Here is a 16,568-nt window from a genome sequence, read left to right on the forward strand (position 1 = left end):
TGCTCATGTTGGCAGCGACAGTGAAACCTGGAGAGGCGTGATTGGGAAGAATGGCCGCCCGGATCTGAATCCGAGTGGTGTTTTGTTATTGGACTTTTGTGCTCGTCACAGATTGTCAATAACAAACACCATGTTCAAACATAAGGGTGTCCATATGTGCACTTGGCACCAGGACACCCTAGGCCGCAGTTCCATGATCGACTTTGTAGTTGTGTCATCGGATTTGCGGCCTCATGTTTTGGACACTCGGGTGAAGAGAGGGGCGGAGCTTTCTACCGATCACCACCTGGTGGTGAGTTGGCTGCGATGGTGGGGGAGGATGCCGGACAGACCTGGCAGGCCCAAACGCATTGTGAGGGTTTGCTGGGAACGTCTGGCAGAGTCTCCTGTCAGAGAGAGTTTCAATTCCCACCTCCGGAAGAACTTTGAACATGTCACGAGGGAGGTGCTGGACATTGAGTCCGAATGGACCATGTTCCGCGCCTCTATTGTCGAGGCGGCTGATTGGAGCTGTGGCCGCAAGGTAGTTGGTGCTTGTCGTGGCGGTAATCCTAGAACCCGTTGGTGGACACCGGCGGTGAGGGATGCCGTCAAGCTGAAGAAGGAGTCCTATCGGGTTCTTTTGGCTCATAGGACTCCTGAGGCAGCGGACAAGTACCGACAGGCCAAGCGGTGTGCGGCTTCAGCGGTCGCAGAGGCAAAAACTCGGACATGGGAGGAGTTCGGTGAGGCCATGGAAAACGACTTCCGGACGGCTTCGAAGCAATTCTGGTCCACCATCCTCCGCCTCAGGAAGGGGAAGCAGTGCACTATCAACACCGTGTATGGTGAGGATGGTGTTCTGCTGACCTCGACTGCGGATGTTGTGGATCGGTGGAGGGAATACTTCGAAGACCTCCTCAATCCCACCAACACGTCTTCCTATGAGGAAGCAGTGCCTGGGGAGTCTGTGGTGGGCTCTCCTATTTCTGGGGCTGAGGTTGCTGAGGTAGTTAAAAAGCTCCTCGGTGGCAAGGCCCCGGGGGTGGATGAGATCCGCCCGGAGTTCCTTAAGGCTCTGGATGCTGTGGGGCTGTCTTGGTTGACAAGACTCTGCAGCATCGCGTGGACATCGGGGGCGGTACCTCTGGATTGGCAGACCGGGGTGGTGGTTCCTCTCTTTAAGAAGGGGAACCGGAGGGTGTGTTCTAACTATCGTGGGATCACACTCCTCAGCCTTCCCGGTAAGGTCTATTCAGGTGTACTGGAGAGGAGGCTACGCCGGATAGTCGAACCTCGGATTCAGGAGGAACAGTGTGGTTTTCGTCCTGGTCGTGGAACTGTGGACCAGCTCTATACTCTCGGCAGGGTCCTTGAGGGTGCATGGGAGTTTGCCCAACCAGTCTACATGTGTTTTGTGGACTTGGAGAAGGCATTCGACCGTGTCCCTCGGGAAGTCCTGTGGGGAGTGCTCAGAGAGTACGGGGTATCGGACTGTGTGATTGTGGCAGTCCGCTCCCTGTATGATCAGTGCCAGAGCTTGGTCCGCATTGCCGGTAGTAAGTCGGACACGTTTCCAGTGAGGGTTGGACTCCGCCAAGGCTGCCCTTTGTCACCGATTCTGTTCATAACTTTTATGGACAGAATTTTCTAGGCGCAGTCAAGGCGTTGAGGGGATCTGGTTTGGTGGCTGCAGGATTAGGTCTCTGCTTTTTGCAGATGATGTGGTCCTGATGGCTTCATCTGGCCAGGATCTTCAGCTCTCACTGGATCGGTTCGCAGCTGAGTGTGAAGCGACTGGGATGAGAATCAGCACCTCCAAGTCCGAGTCCATGGTTCTCGCCCGGAAAAGGGTGGAGTGCCATCTCCGGGTTGGGGAGGAGATCTTGCCCCAAGCGGAGGAGTTCAAGTACCTCGGAGTCTTGTTCACGAGTGGGGGAAGAGTGGATCGTGAGATCGACAGGCGGATCGGTGCGGCGTCTTCAGTAATGCGGACGCTGTATCGATCCGTTGTGGTGAAGAAGGAGCTGAGCCGGAAGGCAAAGCTCTCAATTTACCGGTCGATCTACGTTCCCATCCTCACCTATGGTCATGAGCTTTGGGTTATGACCGAAAGGACAAGATCACGGGTACAAGCGGCCGAAATGAGTTTCCTCCGCCGGGTGGCGGGGCTCTCCCTTAGAGATAGGGTGAGAAGCTCTGCCATCCGGGAGGAGCTCAAAGTAAAGCCGCTGCTCCTCCACATCGAGAGGAGCCAGATGAGGTGGTTCGGGCATCTGGTCAGGATGCCACCCGAACGCCTCCCTAGGGAGGTGTTTAGGGCACGTCCCACCGGTAGGAGGCCGCGGGGAAGACCCAGGACACGTTGGGAAGACTATGTCTCCCGGCTGGCCTGGGAACGCCTCGGGGTCCCACAGGAAGAGCTGGACGAAGTGGCTGGGGAGAGGGAAGTCTGGGCTTCCCTGCTTAAGCTGCTGCCCCCGCGACCCGACCTCGGATAAGCGGAGGAAGATGGATGGATGGATGGATGGACATGAAACATGGTAACGTGCTAACTTTTTTAGCCAATTTTGCAGCTAAACACCTCAGTCATACGGCTTAAATAGTACTTGATTCATGCTAACTGTTAGCATGCTAACGTCAACTTTCTAGCATGCCAATTTTACAGTCATGTCACTTGGTACCGGACACATGTTAACTGTTAACATACTAACATTAGCATGCTAACTTTTTTTTACACCTCAGCGCCATATTAGGTACTTGATAAATGCTAACTGTTAGCATGCGAACCTTTTTAAGCTAATGTTTAAAAAAAACCTTAACGACATCATTCCAACAACCATTCAACATTAAATGCAGCAAACTAATTGGGCCTGACTTAATAGCGCCCACTTCTGGTGGCACGGGACAAAAAGATCTATTATGAGGTAGCAACAACACCCAACAATATGGAATTACTCACCACTGCGCCTGCCAGTTGACAAAGCTGAACGTGGGGTAGAGGAACCAGCCCATCTCGGCCATCGCCCCCTGCTGGCCGATGCCCATGAAGAAGTTCGGGGAGGGCGTGGTCTGGAAAGACACATTGACCCGGCCAAACCTGCACACAAGTGTGGCAAAAAAAAAAACATTTGAACCTTTGAACTGGAAGTAAAAGTGCTTATAATGACTTTGGAGCAAGACGACCTAAATCATGTCATCTTCATTCAGGTGAGGTAATCTGACCGCAGCGCGTGGGCGACGGAAGGCTCCAGGTGCACCATGGCGGCAGGGAGGCCCAGCGGCGACAAACACTCATCCCCGGCGCAGTTCATATCCCGGATGGGGCTACCGGGCTTGGCGTAGACCAGGACACCCGAGGCGTCGGACTTAGCCATGTTTCGCATCTGGTGGGAGATAGGATCGGTCGTGACCCGTCAGAGAATAACAACCAGGAGGACACGATACTTTGCATGAGCGCTGAAAGTCGGGAGGGTCAGTGAAACCATCTCACGTCTCTCTAAGTGCCGCGGCACACTAGTGTGCCGTGAGATACAGTCTGGTGTGCCGTGGGAGATCACCTAGTTTCACTTATTTGGGTTAAAATTATTTTTTGCAAACCAGTAATTATAGTCTGCACATTATGTGTTGTTGTTGAGTGTCAGTGCTGTCTAGAGCTCGGCAGAGTAACCGTGTAATACTCTTCCATATCAGTAGGTGGCAGCCGGTTGCTAATTGCGTTGTAGATGTCGGGAAGAGCGGGAGGCAGCATGCAGGTAAAAAGGTATCTAATGCTTAGACCAAAAATAAACAAAAGGTGAGTGCCCCTAAGAAAAGGCATTGAAGCTTAGGAAAGGCTATGCAGAAGAAAACTAAAACTGAACTGGCTACAAAGTAAACAAAAACAGAATGCTGGACGACAGCAAAGACTTACTGTGGAGCAAAGACGGCGTCCATAAAGTACATCCGAACATGACATGACAATCAACAATGTCCCCACAAAGAAGGATAAAAACAACTGAAATATTCTTGATTGCTAAAACAAAGCAGGTGTAGGGCAGTGGTTCTCAAATGGGGGTACGCGTACCCCTGGGGGTACTTGAACGTATGCCAAGGGGTATATGAGATTTTTTTCTAAATATTCTAAAAATAGTAACAATTCAAAAATCCTTTATAAATATATTTATTGAATAATACTTCAACAAAATAAATGTTTAGAATGAAGTTCATGAATCCAGATGGATCTCTATTACAATCCCCAAAGAGGGCACTTTAAGTTGATGATTACTTCTATGTGTAGAAATCTTTATTTATAATTGAATCACTTGTTTATTTCTCAACAAGTTTTTAGTTATTTTTCATCCATCCATCCATCCTCCCCCGCCTATCCGAGGTCGGGTCGCGGGGGCAGCAGCTTAAGCAGGGAAGCCCAGACTTCCCTCTCCCCAGCCACTTTGTCCAGCTCCTCCCGGGGGATCTCGAGGCGTTCCCAGGCCAGCCGGGAGAGATAGTCTTCCCAGCGTGTCCTGGGTCTTCCCCGTGGCCTCCTACCGGTCGGACGTGCCCGAAACACCTTCCTAGGGAGGCGTTCGGGTGGCATCCTGACCAGATGCCCGAACCACCTCATCTGGCTCCTCTCGATGTGGAGGAGCAGCGGCTTTACTTTGAGCTCCCCCCGAATGACAGAGCTTCTCACCTTATCTCTAAGGGAGAGCCCCGCCACTCGGCGGAGGAAACTCATTTCGGCCGCTTGTACCCGTGATCTTGTCCTTTCGGTCATGACCCAAAGCTCATGACCATAGGTGAGGATGGGAACGTAGATCGACCGGTAAATCGAGAGCTTTGCCTTCCGGCTCAGCTCCTTCTTCACCACAACGGATCGATACAGCGTCCGCATTACTGAAGACGCCGCACCGATCCGCCTGTCGATCTCACGATCCACTCTTCCCTCACTCGTGAACAAGACTCCGAGGTACTTGAACTCCTCCACTTGGGGCAAGATCTCCTCCCCAACCCGGAGATGGCACTCCACCCTTTTCCGGGAGAGAACCATGGACTCGGACTTGGAGGTGCTGATTCCCATCCCAGTCGCTTCACACTCGGCTGCGAACCGATCCAGCGAGAGCTGAAGATCTTGGCCAGAGGAAGCCATCAGGACCACATCATCTGCAAATAACAGAGACCTAATCCTGCAGCCACCAAACCAGATCCCCTCAACGCCCTGACTGCGCCTAGAAATTCTTATATCTTTTTTTTCCAAATAGTTCAAGAAAGACCACTACAAATGAGCAATATTTTGCACTGTTATACAATTTAATAAATCAGAAACTGATGACATAGTAATGTATTTTACTTCTTTATCTCTTTTTTTCAAACAAAAATGCTTTGCTCTGATTAGGGGGTACTTGAATTAAAAATATGTTCATCACAGAAAAAAGGTTGAGAACCACTGGTGTAGGGAATAGCGGTCAAGGAAGACATGAAACTGCTACAGGAAAATACCAAAAAAAAAGAAAAAGCCACCAAAATAAGAGCACAAGACAAGAACTAAAACACTACACACAGGAAAACAGCAAAAAACTAAAAATAAGTCAGGGCGTGATGTGACAGGTGGTGACAGTACACCTACTTTGAGACGAGAGCTATAGTGATGCATGCTTGGTTATGCTTTAAAGTCAAATCCAACAATTGACTTTAAACTTTTTACTGTCAACTGTGTTTTGTTTTTTAATGATTTCTGCTGGTGGTGTGCCTCCGAATTTGTTCAACGCAAAAAATGTGCCTTGGCTCAAAAAAGGTTGAAAAACACTGCTCTAATGGCTCCCTGGACCATTTTTAAAAAATGATTGAAAATGGAAAAAGATGGGAATTTTTTTTTTTTTTTTTTTTTTAGTATGTTTTTTGTTTGAGGACAAACATGACACAATTGTTAGAAATGTTTAATATGTTTGTGCGTATGGTTCACTGATGAGAGTATTTGGTGAACGTCGTTCTGTCGTACTATTTTCGGCGGTTCTTGAACTCACCATAGTGTGAACTGTGACGCAACAGGTTGTTTACATGCAAAATATTCCACTCCTTCTTTGTCTCATTTTGTCCACCAAATGTTTTATGCTGTGCGTGAATACACACAAAGATGCGCTTTGTTGATGTTATTGACTTGTTGGAGTGCTAACCAGGCATATTTGCTAATCAATGCTAACATGCTATTTAGGCTAGCTGTATGTACATATTGCATCATTATGCCTCATGTGTAGGTATATTTGAGCTCATTTAATGTCCTTTACTTTTATCCTCTTTGTATATAATTTAGTTTTGCATGTCTCATGACACATTATCTATATGTGATATTGGCTGCGTTTGAGATAGTTGTTTGTGTGCCATGTTGTTCCAGACCACAGCAAACATTACCCAGCTTGCCAAAGATTGTAATAAATCTATTAAAAGAAGACAGCCTTAACTTGGACACACACATCTATACTTTGGCCATTAAAAGCCAGTAATTTCCAGGAGTTATCTCACCTTCTGAGTAGCCTCTGATATACTAATGGTTTCTAATGTTGTAAAAATGTGTAGAATAAATATTACATTTAAACATTTCTGTCAACGTAGATTTGCTTCAGCCTGCGACACATAGTCATTTTGATAGTAGGCTATTATAGCTAATGTAGACACTTAAAGGCCTACTGAAACCCACTACTACCGACCACGCAGTCTGATAGTTTATATATCAATGATGAAATCTTAACATTGCAACACATGCCAATACGGCTTACTAAAGTGCAATTTTAAATTTTGCGCGAGATATCCTGCTGAAAACGTCTCGGTATGATGACGTCAGCGCATGACGTCGCGGATTGTGGAGGACATTTTGAGACAGCATGATGGCCAGCTATTAAGTCGTCTGTTTTCATCGCAAAATTCCACAGTATTCTGGACATCTGTGTTGGTGAATCTTTTGCAATTTCTTCAATGAACAATGGAGACAGCAAAGAAAAAAGCTGTAGGTGGGAAGCGGTGTACTGCGGCCGACTGCAGCAACACAAACACGGCCAGTGTTTCATTGTTTACATTCCCGAAAGATGACAGTCAAGCTTTACCATTGGCTTGTGGAGAACTGGGACAACAGAGACTCTTACTAGGAGGACTTTGAGTTGGATACGCAGACACGGTACCGTGAGTACGCTTCCAAACATTTGATCGCTTGCCCGTACGTGCGTGCCGCTACGTGCATGTCACGTAAATAATTCAATGTATACACCCTGATGATTATCTTGTGTGATGACTGTATTATGATGATAGTATATATGATAGTATATATCTGTATCATTAATCAATTTAAGTGGACCCCGACTTAAACAAGTTGAAAAACTTATTCAGGTGTTACCATTTAATGGTCAATTGTATGGAATATGTACTTCACTGTGCAACCTACTAATAAAAGTCTCAAAAAGTCTCACATACGTAACTTTGGGGACTTTGGGGAAATATATGTGCTGTATGAACTTTGGGGAGGTGAACGGTACTTTGGGCTGTGGGATTGAGTGTATTGTGCAGGTGTTTGAGTTGTATTGGTGGGTTATATGGACGGGAGGGGGGAAGTGTTTGTTATGCGGGATTCATTTGTGGCATATTAAATATAAGCCTGGTTGTGTTGTGGCTAATAGAGTATATATATGTCTTGTGTTTATTTACTGTTTTAGTCATTCCCAGCTGAATATCAGGTCCCACCCGCCTCTCACAGCATCTTCCCTATCTGAATCGCTCCCACTGCCCTCTAGTCCTTCACTCTCACTTTCCTCATCCACAAATCTTTCATCCTCGCTCAAATTAATGGGGAAATCGTCGCTTTCTCGGTCCGAATCACTCTCGCTGCTGGTGGCCATGATTGTAAACAATGTGCAGATGTGAGGAGCTCCACAACCTGTGACGTCACGCTACTCATCTGCTACTTCCGGTACAGGCAAGGCTTTTTTATCAGCGACCAAAAGTTGCGAAATTAATCGTCGATGTTCTCTACTAAATCCTTTCAGCAAAAATATGGCAATATCGCGAAATGATCAAGTGTGACACATAGAATGGACCTGCTATCCCCGTTTAAATAAGAAAATCGCATTTCAGTAGGCCTTTAAGTCATGTGTTGCCTTCATTATAAAACTTATATAAGACTTTTAAAGTCATTTTGATAGTAGGCTATTATAGCTAATATAGACACTTACGTCATGTGTTGCCTTCATTATAACACTTATATAAGACTTTTAAAGTCATTTTGATAGGAGGCTATTATAGTTAATATAGACATTTGCGTCATGTGTTGCCTTCATTATAACACTTTTATAAGACTTCTCATTTTTTGCGGCTCCAGATATACTAGTTTTTTGTATTTTTGGTTGAGTATGGCTCTTTCACCGTTTTGGGTTGCCGACCCTTGCCTTACATATTTGATTTTCAAAATAAAATAAATACACATAGAAATCTGCATTGGATTTGGATGAGGCTATTTTTGCAGCCATGGTTTAATTTTTTAAATTCCAAATATTTATTTTATATTCTATTTTTATATACTATTTTATCATATTATATTATATTATGTTATATTATATTATATTAAATTAACCATTTTTTCTGAGTTTTACTACATGTGTTTTTAGTAATGCATACAAATAATTAGGGACATTCCAATCAGGGATTTAATCTGCTGATTCCGATGACAATCATCTATAAGCCAGATCAGCTGATACCGATCCCATGTGTTGGAGCCAAATTTGTCTTTCTTCTTTTTGGCTGTCCAGAGTCGGGACCCGGGTTGGACCGCTCGCCTGTGCATCGGTTGGGGACATCTCTGCGCTGCTGACCCGTCTCCGCTCGGGATGGTCTCCTGCTGGCCCCACTATGAACTGGACTCTTACTATTATGTTAGATCCACTATGGACTGGACTCTCACTATTATGTTAGATCCACTATGAACTGGACTCTCACTATTATGTTAGATCCACTTTGGACTGGACTCTCACTATTATGTTAGATCCACTATAAACTGGACTCTCACTATTATGCTAGATCCACTATGAACTGGACTCTCACTATTATGTTAGATCCACTATGGACTGGACTTTCACAATATTATGCTAGACCCACTCGACGTCCATTGCACCGGTCTCCCCTAGAGGGGGGGTACCCACATCTGCGGTCCTCTCCAAGGTTTCTCATTGTCATCCCACTGGGTTGAGTTTTTCCTTGCCCTGATGTGGGATCTGAACCGAGGATGTCGTTGCGGCTTGTGCAGCCCTTTGAGACACTTGTGATTTAGGGCTATATAAATAAACATTGATTGATTGAATTTCCTTTTTTGTTTATATTGTTTTTATTTTGTTTTCTCTAATTGATTGCTGGCCTCAGTTCATGCTGAATTTCCTTTTCGGCAGATTGCTCCGCCCACTTCCTCTTGAGAACCAGGAAGTGTTGACAGGGATGGGACCGTTGCTATGGTGCGGTTGCCATGGTGACCCCATTTAATTGGGTTAGGTGGGAACACTCTGAGGCGATTGCATGGAGGACACAAAAAGTTTTCGACCGTGCCGTGCGGGCCGTGTGTGGTCAGGTCTCGCTGCTGTGACAATATTCCATTCAAGCACTCTGGACATTGACTCATTATCACGCGTCAAACTAGTCAACACAGTATCAGCCCAAAAGGTAAAGGCTGTACGTCATACTTGCCAACCCTCCCGGATTTTCCGGGAGACTCCCGAAAACCTCCCGGGACAAATTTTCTCCCGAAAATCTCCCGAAATTCAGGCGGACTCAGGTCCATGCGGACCTGAGATGCTAACCCACAATATAAACAGCGTGCCTGCCCAATGACGTTATAACTGTAGAATGATCGAGGGCGAGTTCTTGGTTTCTTATGTGGGTTTATTGTTAGGCAGTTTCATTAACGTCCTCCCAGCGCGGTAACAACACACAACAACGGCAGTCACGTTTTTGTCTACCGTAAAGCAGTTCGTCTGCCGTAAACAGCAATGTTGTGACACTCTTAAACAGGACAATACTGCCATCTAGTGCATTTGATGAAAGCACTTTTGTGCGTGCCACACAGCAATGCATCATCAGAGAGGGTGTTCAGCATGGTTCGAAAAATAGTGACAGAGAATAGAACAAGGATGGACAATTCAACCCTTAACTCAACAATGAGTAGATGAGTGTTATGTGTGTGTATATGTGTAAATAAATGAACACTGAAATTCAAGTATTTATTTTATATATATATATATATATATATATATATATATATATATATATATATATATATATATATATATAATAAAATAAATATACATTTATAGCTAGAATTCACTGAAAATCAAGTATTTCTTTATATATATATGTGTATATATATATATATATATATATATATATATATATATATATATGAAATACTTGACTTAGTATTTCGTCAGGTATTTCTTATATATATATATATAATAAAAGAAATATATATTTATAGCTAGAATTCACTGAAAGTCAAGTATTTCTTATATATATATATGTATATATATATGAAATACTTGACTTAGTATTTCGTCAAGTATTTCTTATATATATATATATATATATATATATATATATATATATATATATATATTTGAAATACTTGACTCATATATATATATATACATATATATATATATATATATATATATATATATATATATATATATATATATATATATATATATTTATGAAATACTTGACTTGGTGAATTCTAGCTGTAAATATACTCCTCCCCTCTTAACCAGGCCCCCGCCCCCCACCTCCCGAAATCGGAGGTCTCAAGGTTGGCAAGTATGCTGTACGTTAAGTCGAAAACTTTAGTCTTCGTTCGTTTTGGAAAAGGACTAAGTTTGAATGTCAGTAAGACACATAGTGGACACTTCATTAGGGACAGGAAGTACTCAGACTGCATGTCAGAAACTAATGAAGAGGATCTCAACCCGTGTTCAACGCGCAGTGTGTGCAACCGGAGCGCACGCTGTCTGACGGCGTTCAGCCAAAGGCCGGGCTGTTTCGCCTCGTTTGGACCAGGAGACGGGAGGTCAGCGGACGGGATCGTCGTTTTGGGCCAGCACCAACGCAGCGGCAGGCAGACGGAGGACGCCGCGCTGATCCCAGCCGTTCGGACAACAGCCGCCGCAGCCCTCGCCGTTTGGAGCGACAGCTGAGCAGCGCTGGGACGCGCAACGCTGTTTCAAGTTTTGTACTGTTTTCGAAGATATTGAACTCTTTCGAAGAAAATCTTTTGAAGATAAGAACAAAGTCACGGGCCGGCATCAAGTAAAGTAAATGTATGTAGCGCGCTACACAGGTTAATATATGGCCATATCAATCAATCAATCAATGTTTATTTATATAGCCCTAAATCACAAGTGTCTCAAAGGGCTGCACAAGCCACAACGACATCCTTGGTTCAGAACCCACAAAAGGGCAAGGAAAAACTCACAACCCAGTGGGACGTCGATGTGAATGACTATGAGAAACCTTGGAGAGGACTGCAGATGTGGGTGACACCCTCCCCCTCTTAGGGGAGACCGGATGCAATGGACGTCGAGTGGGTCTAGTATAATATTGTGAAAGTCCACAACAGTATAGTGAGAGTCCAGTCCATAGTGGATCTAACATAATAGTGAGAGTCCAGTCCATAGTGGATCTAACATAATAGTGAGAGTCCAGTCCATAGTGGATCTAACATAATAGTGAGAGTCCAGTCCATAGTGGGGCCAGCAGGAGACCATCCCGAGCGGAGACAGGTCAGCAGTGCAGAGATGTCCCCAACTGATAAACCATCGAGCGGTCCACCCCGGGTCCCGACTCTGGACAGCCAGCACTTCATCCATGGCCACCGAACCTGTGCCCCCCACCCCTTCCACAAGGGAGACGGGGGCGGAGGAGAAAATATAAGAAACGGCAGATCAACTGGTCTAAAAGGGGGGTCTATTTAAAGGCTAGAGTATACAAATGAGTTTTAAGATGGGACTTAAATGCTTCTACTGAGGTGGCATCTCTAACTGTTACTGGGAGGGCATTCCATAGTACTGGAGCCCGAATAGAAAACGCTCTATAGCCCGCAGACTTTTTTTGGGCTCTGGGAATCACTAATAAGCCGGAGTTCTTTGAACGCAGATTTCTTGCCGGGACATATGGTACAATACAATCAGCAAGATAGGATGGAGCTAGACCGTGTAGTATTTTATATGTAAGTAGTAAAACCTTAAAGTCACATCTTAAGTGCACAGGAAGCCAGTGCAGGTGAGCCAGTATAGGCGTAATATGATCAAACTTTCTTGTTCTTGTCAAAAGTCTAGCAGCCGCATTTTGTACCAACTGTAATCTTTTAATGCTAGACATAGGGAGACCCGAAAATAATACGTTACAGTAATCGAGACGAGACGTAACGTACGCATGAATAATGATCTCAGCGTCGCTAGTGGACAAAATGGAACACATTTTAGCGATATTACGGAGATGAAAGAAGTTTTAGTAACACTCTTAAAGGGGAACAATATCACCAGACCTATGTAAGCGTCAATATATACCTTGATGTTGCAGAAAAAAGACCATATATTTTTTTAACCGATTTCCGAACTCTAAACTGGTGAATTTTGGCTAATTAAACGCCTTTCTATTATTCGCTCTCGGTTGTGACGTCACATCGGGAAGAAATCCGCCATTTTCTCAAACACATTACAAACACCGAATCAAATCAGCTCTGTTATTTTCCGTTTTTTCGACTGTTTTCCGTACCTTGGAGACATCATGCCTCGTCGGTGTGTTGTCGGAGGGTGTAACAACACGAACAGGGACGGATTCAAGTTGCACCAGTGGCCCAAAGATGCGAAAGTGGCAAGAAATTGGACGAATGTTGTTCAAAATACGAGGGTGTAGGGAAAGCCGACGAAAATGGTCAGTTGTTTGTTCCGCACACTTTACCGACGAAAGCTATGCTACGACAGAGATGGCAAGAATGTGTGGATATCCTGCGAAACTCAAAGAAGATGCATTTCCAACGATAAAGTCAAAGAAATCTGCCGCCAGACCCCCATTGAATCTGCCGGAGTGTGTGAGCTATTCAGGGACAAAGGACCTCGGTAGCACGGCAAGCAATGGCGGCAGTTTGTTCCCGCAGACAAGCGAGCTAAACCCCCTGGATGTCTTGGCTCACACCGCTTCTACCGTCCCTTAAGCCACCGAAGATGATCAAGAGAAGAATATCGACCCTAGTTTCCCTGGCCTGCTGACATTAACTCCAAAACTGGACAGATCAGCTTTCAGGAAAAGAGAGCGGATGAGGGTATGTCTACAGAATATATTAATTGATGAAAACTTTATTCATTACTCGCGGTTTTACGTAAATTATTATACATAAACTGTGTTTACCAATAATTTAGCTTAAAAACATTACAACACTTAAAAACAAACACATACCAATCGTTGGTTAGAAGGCGATCGCCGAATTCGTCCTCGCTTTCTCCCGTGTCGCTGGCTGTCGTGTCGTTTTCGTCGGTTTAGCTTGCATACGGTTCAAACCGATATGGCTCAATAGCTTCAGTTTCTTCTTCAATTTCGCTTAAGAAATCCGAGTCTGAATCCAAGCTAATGTCGCTATACCTTGCTGTCCATCCGCCATGTTTGTTTGTATTGGCATCACTATGTGACGTCACAGGAAAATGGACGGGTGTATATAACGATGGTTAAAATCAGGCACTTTGAAGCTTTTTTTTAGGGATATTGCGTGATGGGTAAAATTTTGAAAAAAACTTCGAAAAATAAAATAAGCCACTGGGAACTGATTTTTTTTATGATTTTAACCCTTCTGAAATTGTGATAATGTTCTCCTTTAATGTGAGACTCAAACGAGAGAGTTGGGTCGAACATAATACCCAGATTCTTTACCGAGTCGCCTTGTGTAATTGTTTGGTTATCAAATGTTAAGGTGGTATTATTAGATGGATGTGGGTGTCTAGCAGGACCGATAATCAGCATTTCCGTTTTTTTTGGCGTTGAGTTGCAAAAAGTTAGCGGACATCCATTGTCATATGACAGTGTGTGCACACAAAGACAGCAACAAAAAATCCAATGCATTGGTGGTTCATATTCATTATTTAACCCGTTTGTGGGCATTTTCTATGAGGTTTTGTGCATGATTGCAACCCGTTCGTGGGTACATTTCAAATACAAGGTGGTGTTTTATGATTCCTTGTGCAAGCCCGTTCATGGGTGAGGCTTTGGTTCGAACAAATGCAAATGAATAACTGCGGTTTTGACTTACATTAACAAGGTTTCCATATAGTTGTGTCATGACTTGGTCCTGGGGTTTAGTTTTTCTAGAAGGCAACGGTGAGTTGGCTCGGGCGAGACGGCAATGAGAGTACATAATTTATTTTTTACACTAATAAAGGACAAAAAAAAAAAGAGTACAAACGAAAAGCGCGCACAGTGGCGGAGAAACAACTTGGCTATGAAAACAAATACTTGCACAAAGGCAAAAACTATGAACAACAAAAAACACTAACTGTGGCAATAATAAACAAAACTTACTTGGCATGGACAAAAAGGAGCAGCGTGAACGATGGACATGAAGAAAGAGTCAGAAATGTGCAGAGCATAAATGTGGGGATGTCACCAGAAAGACAAACTGAAAACAATTAACTTAAATACTACAGACATGATTAACGAAAACAGGTGCGTGACTCAAAACGTGAAACAGGTGCGTGACGTGACAGGTGAAAACTAATGGGTTGCTATGGTGACAAACAAGAGTGCACAATGAGTCCAAACGTGGAACAGGTGAAACTAATGGGTAATCATGGAAACAAGACAAGGGAGTGAAAAGCCAGAAACTAAAGAGTCCAATAACTAAACAAAACATGACTAAAACAAAACATGATTACACAGACATGACAATTTGATCTGATTTTGAATTGTGGGTTGTGCATAATCGTGGATCCTGGAAATGGCAAACATGATGCTTTGGAAATGCATGACCATGCGTTAATGGAGGAGTCAATGTAACGCATTCAGTTGGTGACACAATTAAAGGTCAAATGGAACCCTCACAGGCTGAATTGTCAGAAATGACTGAAAATCAGTCACAGCCTGCAGAGATAGAAAAACAGGTGGACACAGATCAAACGTCTGATGTTGAAAAACAATCCCAGGATGTAAAAAAACGCACAGTGAAAATGACACCAAAAGGCCTAATGGAGAGAATTGAAACACTTCATAAGGAGAGAAGATCCAAATTAAACAAGGCAAGCAACATGCAAAAACATATCATGGAGATGATGGAAAATGGAGCGGAGAAAATGGAAGTGCAATCAGCTTTCACCAAATATCTCAATGTTATAAAGGAAACTGCAAGTGCACACAAATCCCTCCTACCAATTCTACCTACAGAGGACCAAATCAAACACGACATATGGTACAAAGCCAAAGGAATCAATGAACATGAATGTATTGAGCATGTTAACACCTGGACAAAAACAACAACCCTGGAAAATATCGAGGATATGGAAAACGAAATCAATCCAAATGACAGCATTACTAATGTTATAAGTCACAAATCACATGGGAGTCACACACGGTCTGGTTCGAGTACATCAAGCACCTCCTCAGCTCGCAGACAGGCAGAGCCCGAAAGGGCTGCCCTCGCTGTCCGCTCTACAGCTCTAAAAGAAAAACATGCGTTGGAAGAGGAGGAGGAAAAGATAAGAAGGAAATTGGAAGAGGAGGAGTCACAGATCAAAAAGAAATTGGAAGAGGAGAGGGAAAGAATCAGAAAGGAAATGATGGACCTGGATGCTCAATTGGCAGCTGCTGATCAGAATCACAATCAGAATCAGAAATACTTTATTAATCCCTGAGGGGAAATTAAAATTTTCAGCACAATCCCATTCAAGATCAGACAAACATTACAGGGAGACAGAACAGGATCGCTGGCGGGTCTGCTAACTTCCGGCGCCCCTTACAAAAAAGGTGAGATACAGGTAAACAATAGGGGGTGAAAATAAAAATAAAAAAATCGGTATAAGCCTGGGCCCCTAGAGCAGAGTATTTCAACCACTGTGCCGCGGTAGTGTGCCGTGAGATATTGTCTGGTGTGCCGTGGGAAAATATGCAACTTCACCTAATTGGTCCAAAAAATATTTTTTGCAAATCAATAATTATAATCTGCAAATAATGTGCCGTTGCTTAGTGTCTGTGCTGTGTAAACAACGTAATACTCCATGTCAGTAGGTGGCAGCGGGTAGTTAATTGCTTTGTAAAAGTCGTAAAGTGTCGGGTGAGACGAGGATGGTTTGTTGTGATCCCAATATGCAGACCACATCGGGAGGCAGTGTGCAGGTAAAAAGGTATGTAATGCTTAAACCAAAAATGTATTTACGTAAGGGAAAGGCAATGGCTATGCAAAACGAAAGTAAAACTGAACTGGCTACAAAGTAAACAGAACGCTGGACGACAGCAAAAACTTACTGCGTCCACAAAGTACGTCCGTTCTTGACATGACAATCAACAATGTCCACACAAATAAGGATAGCAACAATGTAAATAGCCTT

At 44.0% G+C, this 16,568-nt stretch overlaps 1 protein-coding gene across 1 annotated transcript in view; it reads right to left on the reverse strand.

The window, feature by feature from the left end:
* Positions 1-16,568, reverse strand: part of LOC133593141 (uncharacterized) — a 71,073-nt gene that overhangs the window by 28,754 nt on the left and 25,751 nt on the right. Inside the window, exons 4-5 of the mRNA XM_072912935.1 lie at positions 3,205-3,365; positions 2,942-3,079 (exon numbers count right to left, since the gene is read on the reverse strand). Of these exons, the coding sequence (XP_072769036.1) occupies positions 2,942-3,079; positions 3,205-3,365 (299 nt within the window). The remainder of the gene's footprint in view (positions 1-2,941; positions 3,080-3,204; positions 3,366-16,568) is intronic.

This window comes from Nerophis lumbriciformis, linkage group LG04 (genome assembly GCF_033978685.3).
Source record: "Nerophis lumbriciformis linkage group LG04, RoL_Nlum_v2.1, whole genome shotgun sequence".
Classification (NCBI taxonomy): domain Eukaryota; kingdom Metazoa; phylum Chordata; class Actinopteri; order Syngnathiformes; family Syngnathidae; genus Nerophis; species Nerophis lumbriciformis.